Genomic DNA, 15341 nt, shown 5'->3' with positions numbered 1-15341 from the left:
ACCCACGGACCGGTATTGGTCCACGGCCCGGTCGCTGGAGTCCACATTCATCCATTCATCCATCTCTGAGCAAAATAGTTGGGTCACATTATTTTTTTTCTGAAAATTATTAGGCCGACAACATAAAAGTGGATGACCTTTATAGTTTTTTTAATCAAACCAAAATTAAAAAAAAAAAACATTAATAACAAAAGGCTACAGGCTGTACAAGCTGCGACATTAATAAACAAATCCCCAAAGATTTACAATCACAGGGTCGGAACAAAAAAAAAAACAAGCAAAAGAGGTGCATAAATTCAATGAACACATGCAGACATTCATGGTTTGGATTCATATACACAGGCCAGAAGTTATTTTGCCTACCTTGACATGTGGCAAAATAACCTCTGGCCTGTGTATATGAATCCAAACCATGAATACAAAAAAAGGCCTAATGAACCTTATCGGACTACGTTCAGACATTCATTGTAAAGGACTAAAGAGAAAATTCAAAATTCATCATACGATTGCTTGTCAGTACTGTGAAGCTGGATTAAGTGGGTTCTGTTGTGGAAATCCACAGTTAATCTGTTGGACGTGCAAGACTTCATATTTCCGATAAAGAGAAAAGTACATATGTATGTAGTGGGAATAAAAGAAAATCGATTTGATGGTGGACAAAGATTTTTATGAAACATGGGTCTCATTACTCTTTTGTTCCAGAAAAGATTTAAAAAGAAGACATAAATGGTCAAGACAAAGCTAAAGTCAAAACAAACGTCAGCAACACCATTCCCGAGAATCTGATTTGGGTTAACGCATGTGAGAGAATGATCTGAAGCAAAAACCTTCACAGACGTGAAAGCAGACGTTTTGAAAATGACTTTAGAAATGCTGAAAGCGATGTAGTGAGCATGCCGGGCCACTAGTGGGTGCTGTTAGTTTATGTCCATCTGTTTGAGCATGTGGATAATAGATGTTTACAAGGGCAGAGGTGCGAATGAGCATCAGCAGCATTTCAGAAAAAGTGCGCTCGCCTGCATTTCTATGGAATCAGAACTGGAGTGCTTTCACAAAATTGGATTTTTTTCCCTTGTTTTTTTCCACGGAGATGAAATCGGAGTGTTTTCCAACACTTCGTACGCTTTCAGTCACTCTGAGCACCGCTGTCGCGTAAACAGATTCCAAAAACACAACAAAAGTTTTCCATTTTCACTTGAAAACCCAGGTCATTTAGATTTACCCAATAACCTCAAAGGCATCTTTCTAGATTTTTGGTGGAACTGGAGTGTCCAAAGAAAGACACACACGAGGGAAAACATGCAAATCCAAACCAAAAATCATCCCGAAGATCATTTTGGACACGAGGTGAAACTGCTGTCGACACACTGGAGCCCTGGAAAGCTTTATTAAATCTATGAAGACAAAATTTTTATCTTAAAACGAAGCTGTATTTTGCCCCAACAGGAAAAACATGATTTTTTTCCTCAACTCAAATGAGGAACACGTCGACAAAACAAAAAAACCGCAGCCCTCAAACAAACAAACATACTTTTCTATTTAAGGCAAAATGTTCTCTGGTGAACAACTAAAGCATGTCCGATAAGGAGCCCGTCAGCGGATCTTCTGGCACGTGATGACGTACTCGGGAAAGGCCTGCGTGTCGTTGAAGATGACGAACATGGACGGCTTGCTGATGTTGTCGGTCACGCTGTCGTACCGCAGCGGGATGTCGCCCGTCTCCTTCAGGGGGGTCGTCTTCATGGAGCTGCAGCCTTTGGTGTAGTCTCCCGTCAGAACCTTGCACACGAACACGTACTTGTACCCGTCGGCGTTGGGGGGAGAGTACGTATCCTGCACGGACAGCGACGAGTTGACGGCGAAGTAGACGCCCTGACCGTAGACGGTGGCTGCGAGACAGAGAGGACAATGTGAATTCACAGTTGGAGATACTTTAACTCTTCTTTTCTTTATATATGGTTAAAATGAACGTACCGTTCTTTCCACAGAAGCTTCTGTTGAAGCCATGAATGCAAATTTCCTTCACGCTGGTCTCACTCGTGCCGTGGTAAAGAGTCCGCTCGATCTCCGGGTAGGTGGCGCGCTGTGATATGCTGGCCTTTTTCAGCTTGTACTGATTGTACAGCAGGCGGTTCTGGATCTTCTCCACCTGAGGACAATACACACACCCAGCGTATTGTGAGCTGACATGCATAGGAGGCCAGTGTTTTTAAGGAACAATGATCTTCCTCTCTTTTTACCTGTATGATTCGAATTTTGCTGTGGAATTCGTGGATGGTCTTGTAGAATTCCTTCACCACGTCCTGAAACTCATCGGAGTCCACGTCCACTTTGCTCGCTTCGGGCAGGTCTGACAGCAGAGAGTACTCTTCTTCTGTGGACCCAGGAGTCGGTTTTGGTTTGAAAATGAGACAGAAAGCTATGATAAAAATCTGACAGATCCATTCTGGTTTGTTATCGTTGAGGTTTCAATCACCCTATCACTCAGCAGAACAGGAAAAACAGTTTGAAATGAAAATACTTCCTACCTGGTAACTCCTCGTCCAAGCCCGCGACATTCAGCAGCTTCCTGGAGATTTTCACAGCCTTCCCTGTCGCTTTGTTGATTTCTTTCATCCTCTCAAAGTCGATGATGTGGGGCTCGTTGTCGAGCAATATCACAATGTCGCTCATCGTCTTCTTCCAGGCGTTCTCAATGTAGAGTATAGCATCGGGACAATACGGAGTGGTGTTAGCGGAGGCCGGGTCGTGCCACACCCACTGGATTGATTTTAAGACTTCCTCGTCGGGCACAAAACTGGACAAGTCGTCCAACAGCTTCTTCACATCCCACATTGCTATAGACACAAAGTCCTTGAACCCAGAAACGGTAATTATAGTCCCCTGAACTTGAACATCAACTGCGTGCATCCTCTTGATCACCTGCACACAGTTCCAGTGGTACTTGGACATCTTTCTTAAGTTCCTGTTCTCCACTTTCTCGTCGACCTGCCTCTGGGTGACCTTCTTATTGAAGGCGATTTCCACCCTGGAGAGGTCGCTGGGGTATCCGGCATAAGTCACCAAGTCCACGGTGTTTGCTGAATCGATGGCTTCCTCCAGGGACATCTTGCGAATGTCCTTGTGGGGTGGGGTTACCTGGGTGTCCGTTTTAGCTCGGCCACAAAATACCTCACTCTGGATCATACTCTTGGACAGCTCCAAGGCTTTCTGCAGCTGCTGCTGCTCGTCATCCTTCAGAGCACTGGACTGCAGAGAGTACTGGATGGCTAAAGAGAGTTGGGCTTCTTCTTCCAGATTGTCGGGCGAGGCAAACGCGCCGTTCACACTGGTCTGTTCATCGGGGGAATTCGATGCTTCACCTGTGGTGTACAGGTCCAGGTCGTCCATGCCGTCCAAGTCAACCGGGTCTGTCAAATTCATAATCTCCTGTTGCCTTTCGCCGACGGCCGCGGTAGCTTTCACCGTATTGTTTAAAAGGACTGTGGAGAGGAACACCGACTGTTTAAAACTGAACGTAAAGCAAAGGAAATGATGAGGAAAAGGAAGGTTGTACCTTGATCTGACGATCCACGATTTTGACTTTGGACCGAATCAGCTTTCAGCTCTTGAGGAGAGTCGTCCACGGAAACTCGAGGGAAGCTTTTTGGCAACATGTTCCAAGCAAAGCTTGCAAAATCCTGGGAGAATGAGTGCAACGTCACTTTAAGCACAAAATTACTTCCAGTTGTCAAGAAATTTGCATATCCTAACTTTGTAAAGGAGCTTTTTATGTTTCACTGAAAACCAGTCAACACCAGTACTGGGCATGGGGTCTGATGGGGGGGCGACGTAGCCGTACACAAACTCGGGAGAAAGATCCCCGATACAATCTGCTGAGTTTTACGTGAACGTCATCCGTGAGCAACGTCAGCAGAGAATACGAGCAACGTCAGCAGTTAGGAGATTTGTTTATGTTAATGACAACGAGAAAAGTAAGACAGACTGTAAATTATGTTCTGACAAAATATCAAGTTTCAATTTCAATTATTGGAGAAGCTTTGATATTAGAAGATTTTTGGATAATTTCACAGAACATCAACATACATAGTGAGGCTTGAATATTTGGCCACCATATTAACATAAATGATAGAGACAGGCTATTTTCAATAATGCAGCAGACTTGAGTGGAAATATCCTCTTTTTGACTGTAGTCTTATGTTTGATACCCATTATAAGATCAATACTGAATATCAGTTCTCAGCGACTACAGTAAGAATGTGTGAAGGCAGGATTTCATGGGCCTGCCGCCCAGGCTGTGTAACTCACCCTCACACATATAGACACACCTTATTTGTGGGGTAACTGGGAGTATGTATAGTTTATGTTTTGCTGTGAAGAATTAGGTTTTTTCAAAGGTTACCATAGCTTATTATATTTTGATTGGCCAATCAATTTAATCATCATCTTCACTCTTATTCCGTATCACCGTTATCCCATCATTGCATCTTTCTCAGTACAGTCATTAAGTTATGGTATGTTAAAGGGGAGTGGTCTATTAGTTTCTTTTCTGTGAGTGTGAGGGTTAATTAGAGCACCTGTGGGGGAACGATAAAGAGGGAGGTGTGGCTGCAGGTGAGGGAGACCTCTCCAGAGCTTGGAGCTGGAGAGGCAGGTGAGGGAGATCTCTGTGGGGAGCTCTTTATGTGCTTCATGTGTACCAGTTTGTCTGCCTGTCCTGTGAACGGCTGATTACAAAATTATGATCTGCATTTTGGACGAACCCAGGATTCTCGCGCCTGTCTTTTGAGGCGGGACATGACAGAATGTAAATTCATCAAGAAATTTAACATTCAAAAGTCTGTGTTTTACAGGGATTAAAGAAAAAAAAAATATAAAGTGCTCTACTGTATTTCTTCCCCAGGCCTGCTGCATCACAGCACCTTTTGAGAACAACCCCCTTTGCTCTAAAGGCTACTTTCAAAACATTTTCAAGTACAATGGTTAAATGCTGTCACCCTCTTCTGTTCTGACAAGCAGCGAACATGTAGGAAGATTTCACTTTTTCTGCACTATTTAAATATGCAAGACCAGTTGCATTTAAAAGGAAGAATAAGATTTGTAATAGTTTTTGTCAGTTTGCTTTTAGGTGATTTAGTGCTCTGTCCTCACTGTTCATTTATTGCCCTGTTATTGTGTGTTTTTAACTGGCTGGGTGAGTGAGACGCCTGAATGTTCTGTCAGGTATTTAGGTCATTGTCTTTCTTTCTTGGTAGAGAGACTGAATGCTGCATTGCTATACCTGGTGCTGGTTTCTGGGTTTTCTCTGTGGAACGGACGACAGGTCCAGAAGCTCTGACTCCGAGTGATTACACAGAATTTAATCATTAACATCGTCTCATATAACGCCCTCCCCCTCCCCTTCAGAGCGCCATGCAGGTTGCCAGTTTGGAACGTGTTGCTAATGATGTAAAACATGTAAACTCAGGAAGCAGTATGTGGAATGAGGCCCATGACACTGACGACTGGAATAACTGATTTTCTAGAATTCGATGAATCAAACAGAAACTAAGAATGTGGCTCAGCTGCTGCCTCACCTCATAATGCAGGAAATCCCAGGGAACGTGCTGCAGGCTGATGTACACCTGGAACTTGGCCTCCATCTCGTGCATGATGCTCAGGCAGTCCTTGTGTTGGAGGAAGCGGGTCAGACCCGGGGCGCTGACGTGGATGGTCTTGGTGCAGATGGAGGCGATCACGTCCTGCAGCAGCTCCTCTGCCATTTGGCAAGCGACGGCGGAGCCGTGGAGCTGTGGAGCGGCATTCAGCAGGACACTTATTAGATGAACTGGAAACAGGATGTCTGGGTATTAAAGGAGTAGTGCAACACACCGGATTAAAAAAATGTGGAAAATCTTCACTTTTCATTAATATATGGAATTCATTAATCAGAGTACGATAGGAAGTTTGCAAAATGAGACAAACAAGACTTCAGCTGACGTTTCAGTAACATTCATGTACAGGGAAAAATGCTTGCTCTGTGAAAGTGGAAGGTTTTTTTTCTGACTAGTTTCTGTTTATTAAATCCTATAAAAAAACATATTTTCATGAGGAATCTCCCTCTTTAATATCTCAGCCTTCCTCAAACTCCCACAACTGATCAGAGAAGAACAGCTGAGCTGCACTTCCTTTATTTGCCTGAGACTCAAGCGACTAATTTATAAGACGAGCAAAATGAATCCTATTTGAATCCAATACAGCAGTATTTTCTTACATTTTCCATCGAAAACACTGAAATGTCTAGTGAAGGCTACAGCAGCTGCATCAAAGATGAACTCCATCTTCATGCTAACACTAGCCTTCATGTTAGCTTTATCTGTACTTGTGGATTATTCCAGATTTGCTTCTTCAAGATCTCCTTCTTTCTGTTGATTTATGACGGTTACAGGGCTGTTTTTCTTATGGTTTTTTGTTATATTTCTTTTGGGAATACCTTTAGATCTCTCTTCCTTTCCAAAAGAACTTTCTCTCATTTAGAATAAACAGAGACTTGTGGAGGATATAGAGAAGACTTTGTGACTGACAAAGCCAAGAAAATCTCAAACCTCAAAAATAAATAAATATTGGAACAGTTACAAAAATGTGCCCTCAGGTTGTAATTAGGAGTGAAACTGAAAAAAATAAATTAATTAAAAGTTGATGAGAAACCTGAAGACAAATACAGTGTCAGTGACAGTTGAGAGCGTCTGTACTCCGATGAGCCTCTCACCTTCAGTCCGCATTCGTCGTCGCCCTCCAGCGGCAGAATGGACACCTGGTTCATGTCGGCCAGCAGCTGGTGGCAGTGGATCTGGATGTACTTCAGCATGCCCGGCGCCATCGGGATGACGGCCTCCCTCTCGATGGGCGTGGTGAGGAACTGCAGGATGGCGGCCTGCTTCTCTTCCTCCAGTCCTTCCAGAGTCCACCCGTCCAGGCCGCCTCCTCCGTCCGAGACCTTCAGGGAGCAGAGGCTCAGGCCCTCCAGGAACTCGGACCACTCTCTGCAGCACAGCAGGCCCTTCTGCTCCGGGTCCAGGGAAATGCTGATGTGGCACACTTGGGATTTTAAGAAGCTGCCCGCCTGCTCTGCTTCGTCCCTGGAAAGAGACGCTACCACTATGCGGGAGTCCGACACGGAGTACAAGGCCAAGGAGCCCCTCTGCTTCATGGCTTCCAGGAGCCGGTCTTGTACGTCTTTCTTTGCCAGGAACTGAGCCGCCTCTGGCTGGAGGGCGATCTTTGTCTCGGCCATGTTACCGATGAAATCCAAGACTTTCTGTTTGAGCTGCTCGACTCGTATCCGGTTATCTCCAGTAATGTGCACGCCGTCGTCCTTCGTCTGGATGACGACGTTCGGGTTCGCCTTCTGCAGGTCCATGTGGAAGGTGCTGTGCTGAAGCAAAGCTCGCTTCAGCGGGTCGGCCACAGTAATCTGGCTTGTCGTTATCTCCGGGACCTCGATCTGATCCTGCATGGGCTCCTCCTCTTCCGCCTCCACGTCCGCCGGGGGACTCGCCCGCATCTGAACGTCGTTCCCAGAGGAATCCTGGCGAGGTTCGGTGGGCTGAAGGAAATCGAAGTAGGGCTTCACCGCCAGGTCGCTACCGTCCAGCCTGTGCGGCAGCTCCACCACAGTGTCCACAGCTGCTCCAACACAAACACACGCAGAGCTCAGGGACACGGCCAGGACGGATGGGGGGGAAGGACTTCATGGGTTTAACTTACATTCGTAGTTTGCGAAGGAGACCTTGGCCACAGATTCCGACAACATGACCACCTGCTTCACCTCCTGGCCTCCACCTCGGCTGCTCTCGAAGTACAGACTAAGCAGGTCCGGAGCGGCGCCGGGATGCAGGTTCTCCACCAGGATGGAGTCGGTCTGCTCGATCTGCTCCAGGGTGACGTGCGCCCCGTCCAGCGCACGCTGGGAGATCTTTGCGCTCACTGTCTGGAAGTCTGTGAAAGAGAGCACAACTCTGAAGCGCTGGCGAGGACAATGAGGGATAGTTTTGGTTTTTTTTGTTCCACTAAACACCGTTCAGGAGTTAAATCACTGCCCACCCACTCTGAATGCCATGCTAACTGCAGCATTTCCACCGCTGTGGCAGACCTTTAGTGAACGCCTGGCTGAGGTGGATGAGGACGAGGTCCCTCCCCGGCGCCGGCAGCAGGGTGTAGTCCTGCGTGTTGAGCCCCATCATGTTCTCCACGTACAGCTCGATCATCTCGCTGCTGGTGCCGGGGTTGACGCCGCGCAGCAGCAGCCTGCGGGGGTCCTTGGCGGCGGGCCTGCGCACGAGGAGCTCCACATTGTGCACGACGTGGTGGCCTTTGGACAGCACTCGGGCCGCGGCTGTCGAGAGCAATCACAGCACAATCAGAAGACTGAGAAGCGGTGGTGTTTTTTCAAACTTCCCGCAGCTTCGGATCTGCAGGGTTTGTACCTTCAGCCTCTTCGAACACCAGCACCGCGCTGGAGCCGCTCTTCTCCACAGAGGCGATCTGACTTCCCCCGGAGCGGCGCCGGTTCTCAAAGTAGAGCAGCAGCAGCTCCTCGTCCACATCCCCGGACGGCCACTGCACCACCACCGTCCTCTTCTCCAGGCTGTCGGCCGACATCCTGCAAACACAAAATCCACACAGCTCAAGAATAACACAATAAAAACTACCCAGAGCCTTTTGCAGCAACCAAAAATGTAAAATAAATGTTAATCTTTTTGTGTGATGTCTGGACCATAATATAACGATCTATTAGATTACTGACTTGAGTGCTAGACTGAATTGCATTTTTTGTGAGAAAATTAAATAACTGTGGACAATGATGTAATAATGTAAATTCTTGACCAGGTGTTACATTAAAATTAAATGTTCTAATGCATGAATACACAAAATCCTTCCTTTGAAGTGACTCTTCATCTTCTATCATTGATACTGAAGTTAAGTGTCACTCCAATTATTCAAACAAGTGAAAGTCAAACGGTTTTGACAATGTTTGTGTCAATAAAATACATTTATATTAATTTGAGAATGCAAACATTCAATGGAAACACCAAGATAAGGTTATAAATTTGCATACTTGAGCAAATAATGTTTTGATGAATTGTTTTATTTATCAAAGAAAGTATTTCAACCATAATTTAGAGAATGCTGCACAATTAGATAAGAGGACTATGTCATCCAGATAACTACTTCAGAGAAACATTTTCATAAATGACATCAATATGACCTTGTATCCAAGTAATTCAGTTCTTATTATGTAGAATTCGTTTATTTATTTGTGTCCAGCTAATGCTGCTTACATGTTTTAACTACTTGCCAGCTCTTCGGTAAAGTTTTGTCACCTACAGCAATAGTTATATTGTGCTATTATAGATGTGGATATTTTGCTGTTTTGAAAGTGGAGTGTTTAATTCTGCTGACTGGTTCAGAAAGTGATCAGATCAGTGTGATAAGGTGGAGGATGGTGCGTTCAGGTACACGCGGGGTAACCTGTGGCCTACAAGCAATCACCTCCGGTGTCCACAGACACCTTTAATTAAACTCTCCGGACTGCAGGAGTAGGTTTATTAACAAATAGCGATGATATGAGACAGCTGAAGACGTGTTCAACGGAACACAGAGGACTGTTTGTGGTGTTATTAACCTGAAGTCGACGCGGTGTGCGCGCGCTGCTCCCCGGAAAGTGAAAGTAAGAGCTAAAAGCGTCAAGTTGAGAGCCGGAAGGTGAAGCGACAGCGACGTGAGGTCTTCTTGTAGCGAGTTTCAGAAGGAGACAGAGAAGAAAAGGCGTCGTGTAAGGGTAAAGTAAAGAGAAAAGAGCTCACCTGTCACCGACCGAAGACCAGCTGCCTCCAGAGAACACTTCCGTGTTGTTCTGCGTCCTCGACGTCAGGTGGCGTCATCACGACGTTCAAGGAAAACAGCAGCACGAGCTCAACGTGCTGTTAAATAAAATAAAATAAAATAAAATAAAATATCATATCAGAAATACATATTTTTTATTAGTTTTTTCCTTTTTCAATATATTTTACATTTTATTATTTTCTGTTTGTTTTTACAGGTTCAAAATAGTAAAGTAAAGTAAGTAAAGTAAAGTTTATTTATACAGCACCTTTCACAGACAAAAAGCCACAAAGTGCTTCACAGCATACATAAATAAGACAGCAATTAAATACACACAAAATATGAATCAATCAAATAATATACAGATATTTATATATAATATGATATTAAAATGATCCATGGGTATATATATATATATATATATATATATATATATATATATATATATATATATATATATATATATATATATATATATATATATATACATATGTATAAACCAGCATCAATGCAAATAAGATTGATGAAAAAAAATGTCCACCAGGTGTCAATACACTGGATATAATTACAATGTCCATATCATAAAAGTCACAGGAAAGTAAATGGATATAAACAGATTTTATGTGAAGATATTTCTCTCGATAGCTGTTTCATTGCCGTGCGCACCTCTCATAATATATTTTATTGCACATCTCAGAAGCCCACTTGAAATAATTACCTTTTTGAAAACATACAGGGGAAAAAATACACATTATTGATTAATTAAAGTTGATTATTTCTTCCTCATAGTGAAGTGTATTGACACTCTGGCCTGGATGAATCAGTATGAATGAGAGCTGGAGGAAGAGGCCTTCTTTAGCACTTTATGGCTCTAAAAGTCTTCGCTTGGCCAGAGGGAGACACAGAGCATTTTAAACTGTGCAGATTTATCACTGGAGTGCATTTCAATTTAATAGCATACAGTCGATGCACATCCAGTCCACTCTCATAAACTGTAATTACTAATTACCTTTAATGGACCGGTCAGAACTGATCACTTGGACCAGACCCAGAGGTGGAAAGTTTATTCAGAACCAGACTCAGGGAGGGAGAAAAACACAGAACAGAGAAAGAGAGCAGCAGGCAAACAGGAATAACAGAGGCTCAGACTTCGATTTCCACTGTCAGTGAGGAAGAAAAGAAACTTGATGTAGCTCCAAGCAGTCCAAACCTAAAGCAGCTTCACTAGAAAATCATTTACAAAACAACACAATCTCTCACTTCTGTGAGACCAGTGTGCTTAGAACCAAACCTTCAGTTCCTGGAGAGCCGACCTCTGCTCTCCTGTTGATCCGGTCCGTCTCTGGATCCTCTGCAGCGTGAATACATCCACTTCTGAGGAGATCCCATACAGTTCAGGGCACTTTAAATGTCATTAACTTTCCATATCATTATCATGAGCTCATGCATTGATAATCAGCAGGCTGAGCGTTTTAAAAATTTAATGTGACATGAAGATAAAACAATGTGTAGATTTTTTTTTCTTTTGCATTCTATAATAAACTCTATTGAAAGATGTGGACACAACAGAACACTGGGAGCTGAGCTGAAAGACTGCAGACTGGCTTTAGCCTCAAAGCAATGTGTGAGTTTATAAAGAAAAATCCATAATGCAACAGCTGTAGGAGAAAGCTTGCTTTTTATTTCACTGTATTTTGCATCATAAGGTTTCTTTAATATTGATGATGAGATTGTAATTTTTCTCAAGTTCTTTAAAAGGGAAACTACCGAGAAGGTATTCCTTCATTTTCCCTTCAACTGAAGGTTCCTTCAATTCCCCAGAAAACACTCATGCCTCAATTAGACAACACACCTTCCAGTATCATCACATTTTTCCTTTAATTTTCCATTTCCATGGATCAAACCTGATGAATCCTTTTTCTTTCTTGTGAACTTTTACAATAAAAAAGCAGCCTTGAACAATGTCTATCTGCAACGCAGTTAAAAAAAAAAAGAGTTAATCAGTTTTCAATAAAAGCTGATCATAGAAGCCACTTTTCTTTTTCAATCTGATTTCAAAATGAAAGCAATAATATATCAAAATCAAGGTTCTCCCTCATTATTCAGATGCTTCTGTCTAATGATGATCCGAGTCTGACTCGTTTATTTCAATCATGGATTCAGGCTTGTTATAAATTATCAAACAGACTCCTGAAGGTTTTCCATATTTCATCTGTGATTGATTAGTTTGGGATATAAAATAAACAAGAACTTCCCTCATGAAAAAATGTTGATGTTATTGAAATATTAAATACAGTGTTCATTCAAGTATACATAAGAAGGCAACCTGAGAAGTGAGATAGAGAAAAGGCTTTAAAGGGTTTAATCTAAAATATAAATGCAGATTTTCTAATTTTGAGGCAGTTTAGTTTGTTACACTGAAAGAAAACATAAAAAATGCCAAGACTTGAACTGTTACCATGGTGAGACTTCTGCAACATTATAAGCCTTAAAATGGACAAATTTTAATCTTTATGTTTGGGAAAAAACAAAACAAAAACACACTAAATGTAATCTACTAGAACAACAGTATGAAAAACATTTTGCATACAGCCAGATGTTGTCTTATGTGGACTGGACTGGTAAAATAGTGCTAAAATAACCTTTAAATTCAAACTTTCAAGTTGTTTTTATTGTGGCACAGATATGAAAATGTCTACATTTTTGCAAAAACTCAAGAACTGCAATGAAAAATTACTACAATCTCAGCATGAAGGCTTTTTTTAATGAAACATTTTGCTGCAAAATACAGCAAAAAAAAAAAAAGGAAAAAAATCATTATGCATTGTTTTACAAACTCACAGCTTTCGGGCTAACTTGCTGAGTCGTGTCTGCTACGCTGAAGAGATTTGCTACAATGATGTATGATATCGGCCATATTGGAGCATCTTGCAGACTAGTTTTGGCCCACGAGTCTTATGTTTGACAACACTGCAATTGATTCTGATAATTTCTTTTCTAAATGTGTCCCCAAATACAAAGAAAAAAGACATGATCCTGAATATTTAAGTTAATAATTCAAGCCTGCACACATTGTTTGATTTAACACATGGCTCCCACATTGAACTCCCGTCGCCGAGGCCATGAAAACGTCCATTTACCATCAGTTAGCGGCAAGAAATCTGCTGCAAGAAGACAAAAGAAAGGCCGCTCAAACTTTTGCAGGTGCGTCTCTGCAGGGAGAACAGCTGCAGCTGGGCTCGCATCTCCCCATCCTTCATTATTCATCATCTGGCGTGTTTATGTAATTCACACTGATGACGGCTTCAAAGCACTGACCTCAGAAACCTGCTGGCGTTCACAAGTTTTTATTACAAAATCATCCGGATCGGCAAGGAATGATGGGAAAAGACCTCAAACTAATGACCACATTAAACACGGGCATTAAGGCTGATTAAAACCCACATCTTTGACACAATTGCATGTTAAAATGTGAGGATATTCCAAAAGGTTTGATTTGGAACAATAAGACATATTTCTGTCCACTGAGCAACAATTAGCTGTTGACGTGTGAGAGAAAAGGGATTCAAGTGTGGATGAAATGCATTATGTTTTAATAATTAACCTTCTGTTCTTTTCACTTGGTGCAACAAGATGAAAAAAAAGGAAGAAGAAGAAGAACAAAAAAAAAAGAGACCGACATGTACGGCACGGCAGGAGTCCACACACAGCTGCATAACTGAATAATTCAAGTGTTCATTATCCGTCTCTCTCTCTCCCCCCGTACACACCCCTAAACATCCAAAACACTCATGAATATCATTTCTCCCTTTTTCTTGTTGTTCCCTGAAAGCGTCTCTGCGGTGGGTTTGTTCTCCACACGAATCCCCTCAGCTGGAAAAGTGAAAGGAACTTAAACACAAGCAGACGACAGACTGTACGTCTGTGAGAAATGTGTGTGTGTGTGTGTGTGTGTGTGTGAGAGTGAGTGAATGCCACGAGGTGTCGGTGGCCGCTGACGTCCACTAGGTGACAGTATTCCCTGTAGAAACAAACCGCTTCCGCCGCTCTCTGCTCCCAGCATGGAGGTGGAGAAGAAGATGTAAGATTCAGGGGAAAAGCATTGGGGTTCAAGGCACATGGAGGGAAGTACTAAGAGAGCGTCTGGTTGAAGGAAAGACTCTGGAGACGTTTGGTATCAGGTGGAAATGAGGTTCAGTGAGGAGCAGAGTTCACAAGCTCCTTCAGTTTTTTGGCCTTCTTCTTTTCAGGCAAGCAGGTTTGAACAAAACACGACGGCTGTCAAAAGATTATCGTTAAAACTGTGATTAATCTCATGATTTTCATAGTTTATCATTATTAATCGTGCTTTGAAGAAAAAGATTGGACTGAAATACTCAGTTTTGTCGTGTTAAAATGTTAAAATCAACAATGGTGGACTTGATTTTCTAATGCTGACATCCTGTAGAGCACTATTAACACTCTTTAACACAGTTCTAAGAATTGAGACTGAAGAAGAAGCGTCTCGATTCGGGAATCAAACAGAGCACTTCCTTCTTTGACCTTGTTGGATTTTCTTTCAAACTAAAATGTCACATAGACCAACTTAACACAATGGCTACATTAAAATTACAGTTTTTAAACTAGAAAAAAACAGGCTTTTACACTAATAATGTGAATAATCACGATTAAAAAAACCTACCTTAATTAATCATGATTAACGAGATTAACTCTGACATCCCTATAAAACACGTTTTGTTGGAAGAACATCATTGTCGTCTCTCTAATTGGAAGGTTGCAGGTTTGATTCCCACCCTCCCCCTCTGTCTTGATGCCAGTTTCTTTGAGCGATGCTCTCAATGGGTGAAAGTAAAGTGCTATATGACTGACATCCTACCTTCTTCCTTCTCTCTACTGCCACCATGACCAAACGACTCTGGTCTTGTCCCAGTTGGTGATATTGGTTTTCTCCGACTTGATTTGAGGATTTTGCGTGCGTCTTTCTCTCATATTGCTCTCGATTGTCGTGATCGGCTGTCTTCTTGAATTGCCTTATTGTTTCTCCAATTTATTCATTTGTTGAGTTTGTTTTTTGTGTGGATTTTGGTGGATTTACTGTTACGTTCAGTTCTTCACTATTTGTTTTCCCTTTATTGAGCCTGTTTCTTTTTTCCTAGGACGTTTCGGATGAAGACGATGGAAACATGTCAGAAAGTATGCTGTAAAAACTTACTCACTTGAACAGAAGAAAGCCAAACATGTACAAACTAAAAGCATAATGAATTCAATCAAAAGGGCTCTACTATGTGTATCATGCATTTAAAAAAAAAAATTTAACAGTGTGTTAAGCCTCCTCTTGGGGGCGCCAGAGAGCAGGAGAACTCTAAGGACCTTGCTTTTCCTTGCAATATTTGCACATAAATCCGCAGGAGTGGAAAAAATTGGAAGATAAAACCATAATCCATGTCATTAAAATACACATCTACTTGGATCTGTTA

At 42.4% G+C, this 15341-nt stretch overlaps 1 protein-coding gene across 1 annotated transcript; it reads right to left on the bottom strand.

Annotated features, from left to right (window-relative positions):
- Nucleotides 1–1359: 1359 nt before the first annotated feature.
- parp10 (poly(ADP-ribose) polymerase family member 10) lies at nucleotides 1360–9894 on the bottom strand. The gene is made up of 11 exons (XM_030121203.1): nucleotides 9846–9894; nucleotides 8466–8641; nucleotides 8132–8374; nucleotides 7747–7977; nucleotides 6749–7665; nucleotides 5577–5789; nucleotides 3557–3680; nucleotides 2529–3482; nucleotides 2241–2374; nucleotides 1975–2149; nucleotides 1360–1889 (listed from the first exon to the last, which is right to left on the bottom strand). The coding sequence occupies exons 2-11, from the start codon at nucleotides 8638–8640 to the stop codon at nucleotides 1594–1596; spliced, it is 3462 nt and encodes a 1153-aa protein (XP_029977063.1). The 5' UTR covers nucleotide 8641; nucleotides 9846–9894; the 3' UTR covers nucleotides 1360–1593.
- Between the last annotated feature and the right edge of the window lie 5447 nt (nucleotides 9895–15341).

The sequence above is a fragment of the Salarias fasciatus genome, chromosome 22 (assembly GCF_902148845.1).
Source record: "Salarias fasciatus chromosome 22, fSalaFa1.1, whole genome shotgun sequence".
Taxonomy (NCBI): Eukaryota; Metazoa; Chordata; class Actinopteri; order Blenniiformes; family Blenniidae; genus Salarias; species Salarias fasciatus.
This window is presented reverse-complemented; position numbering and strand designations above follow the sequence as displayed.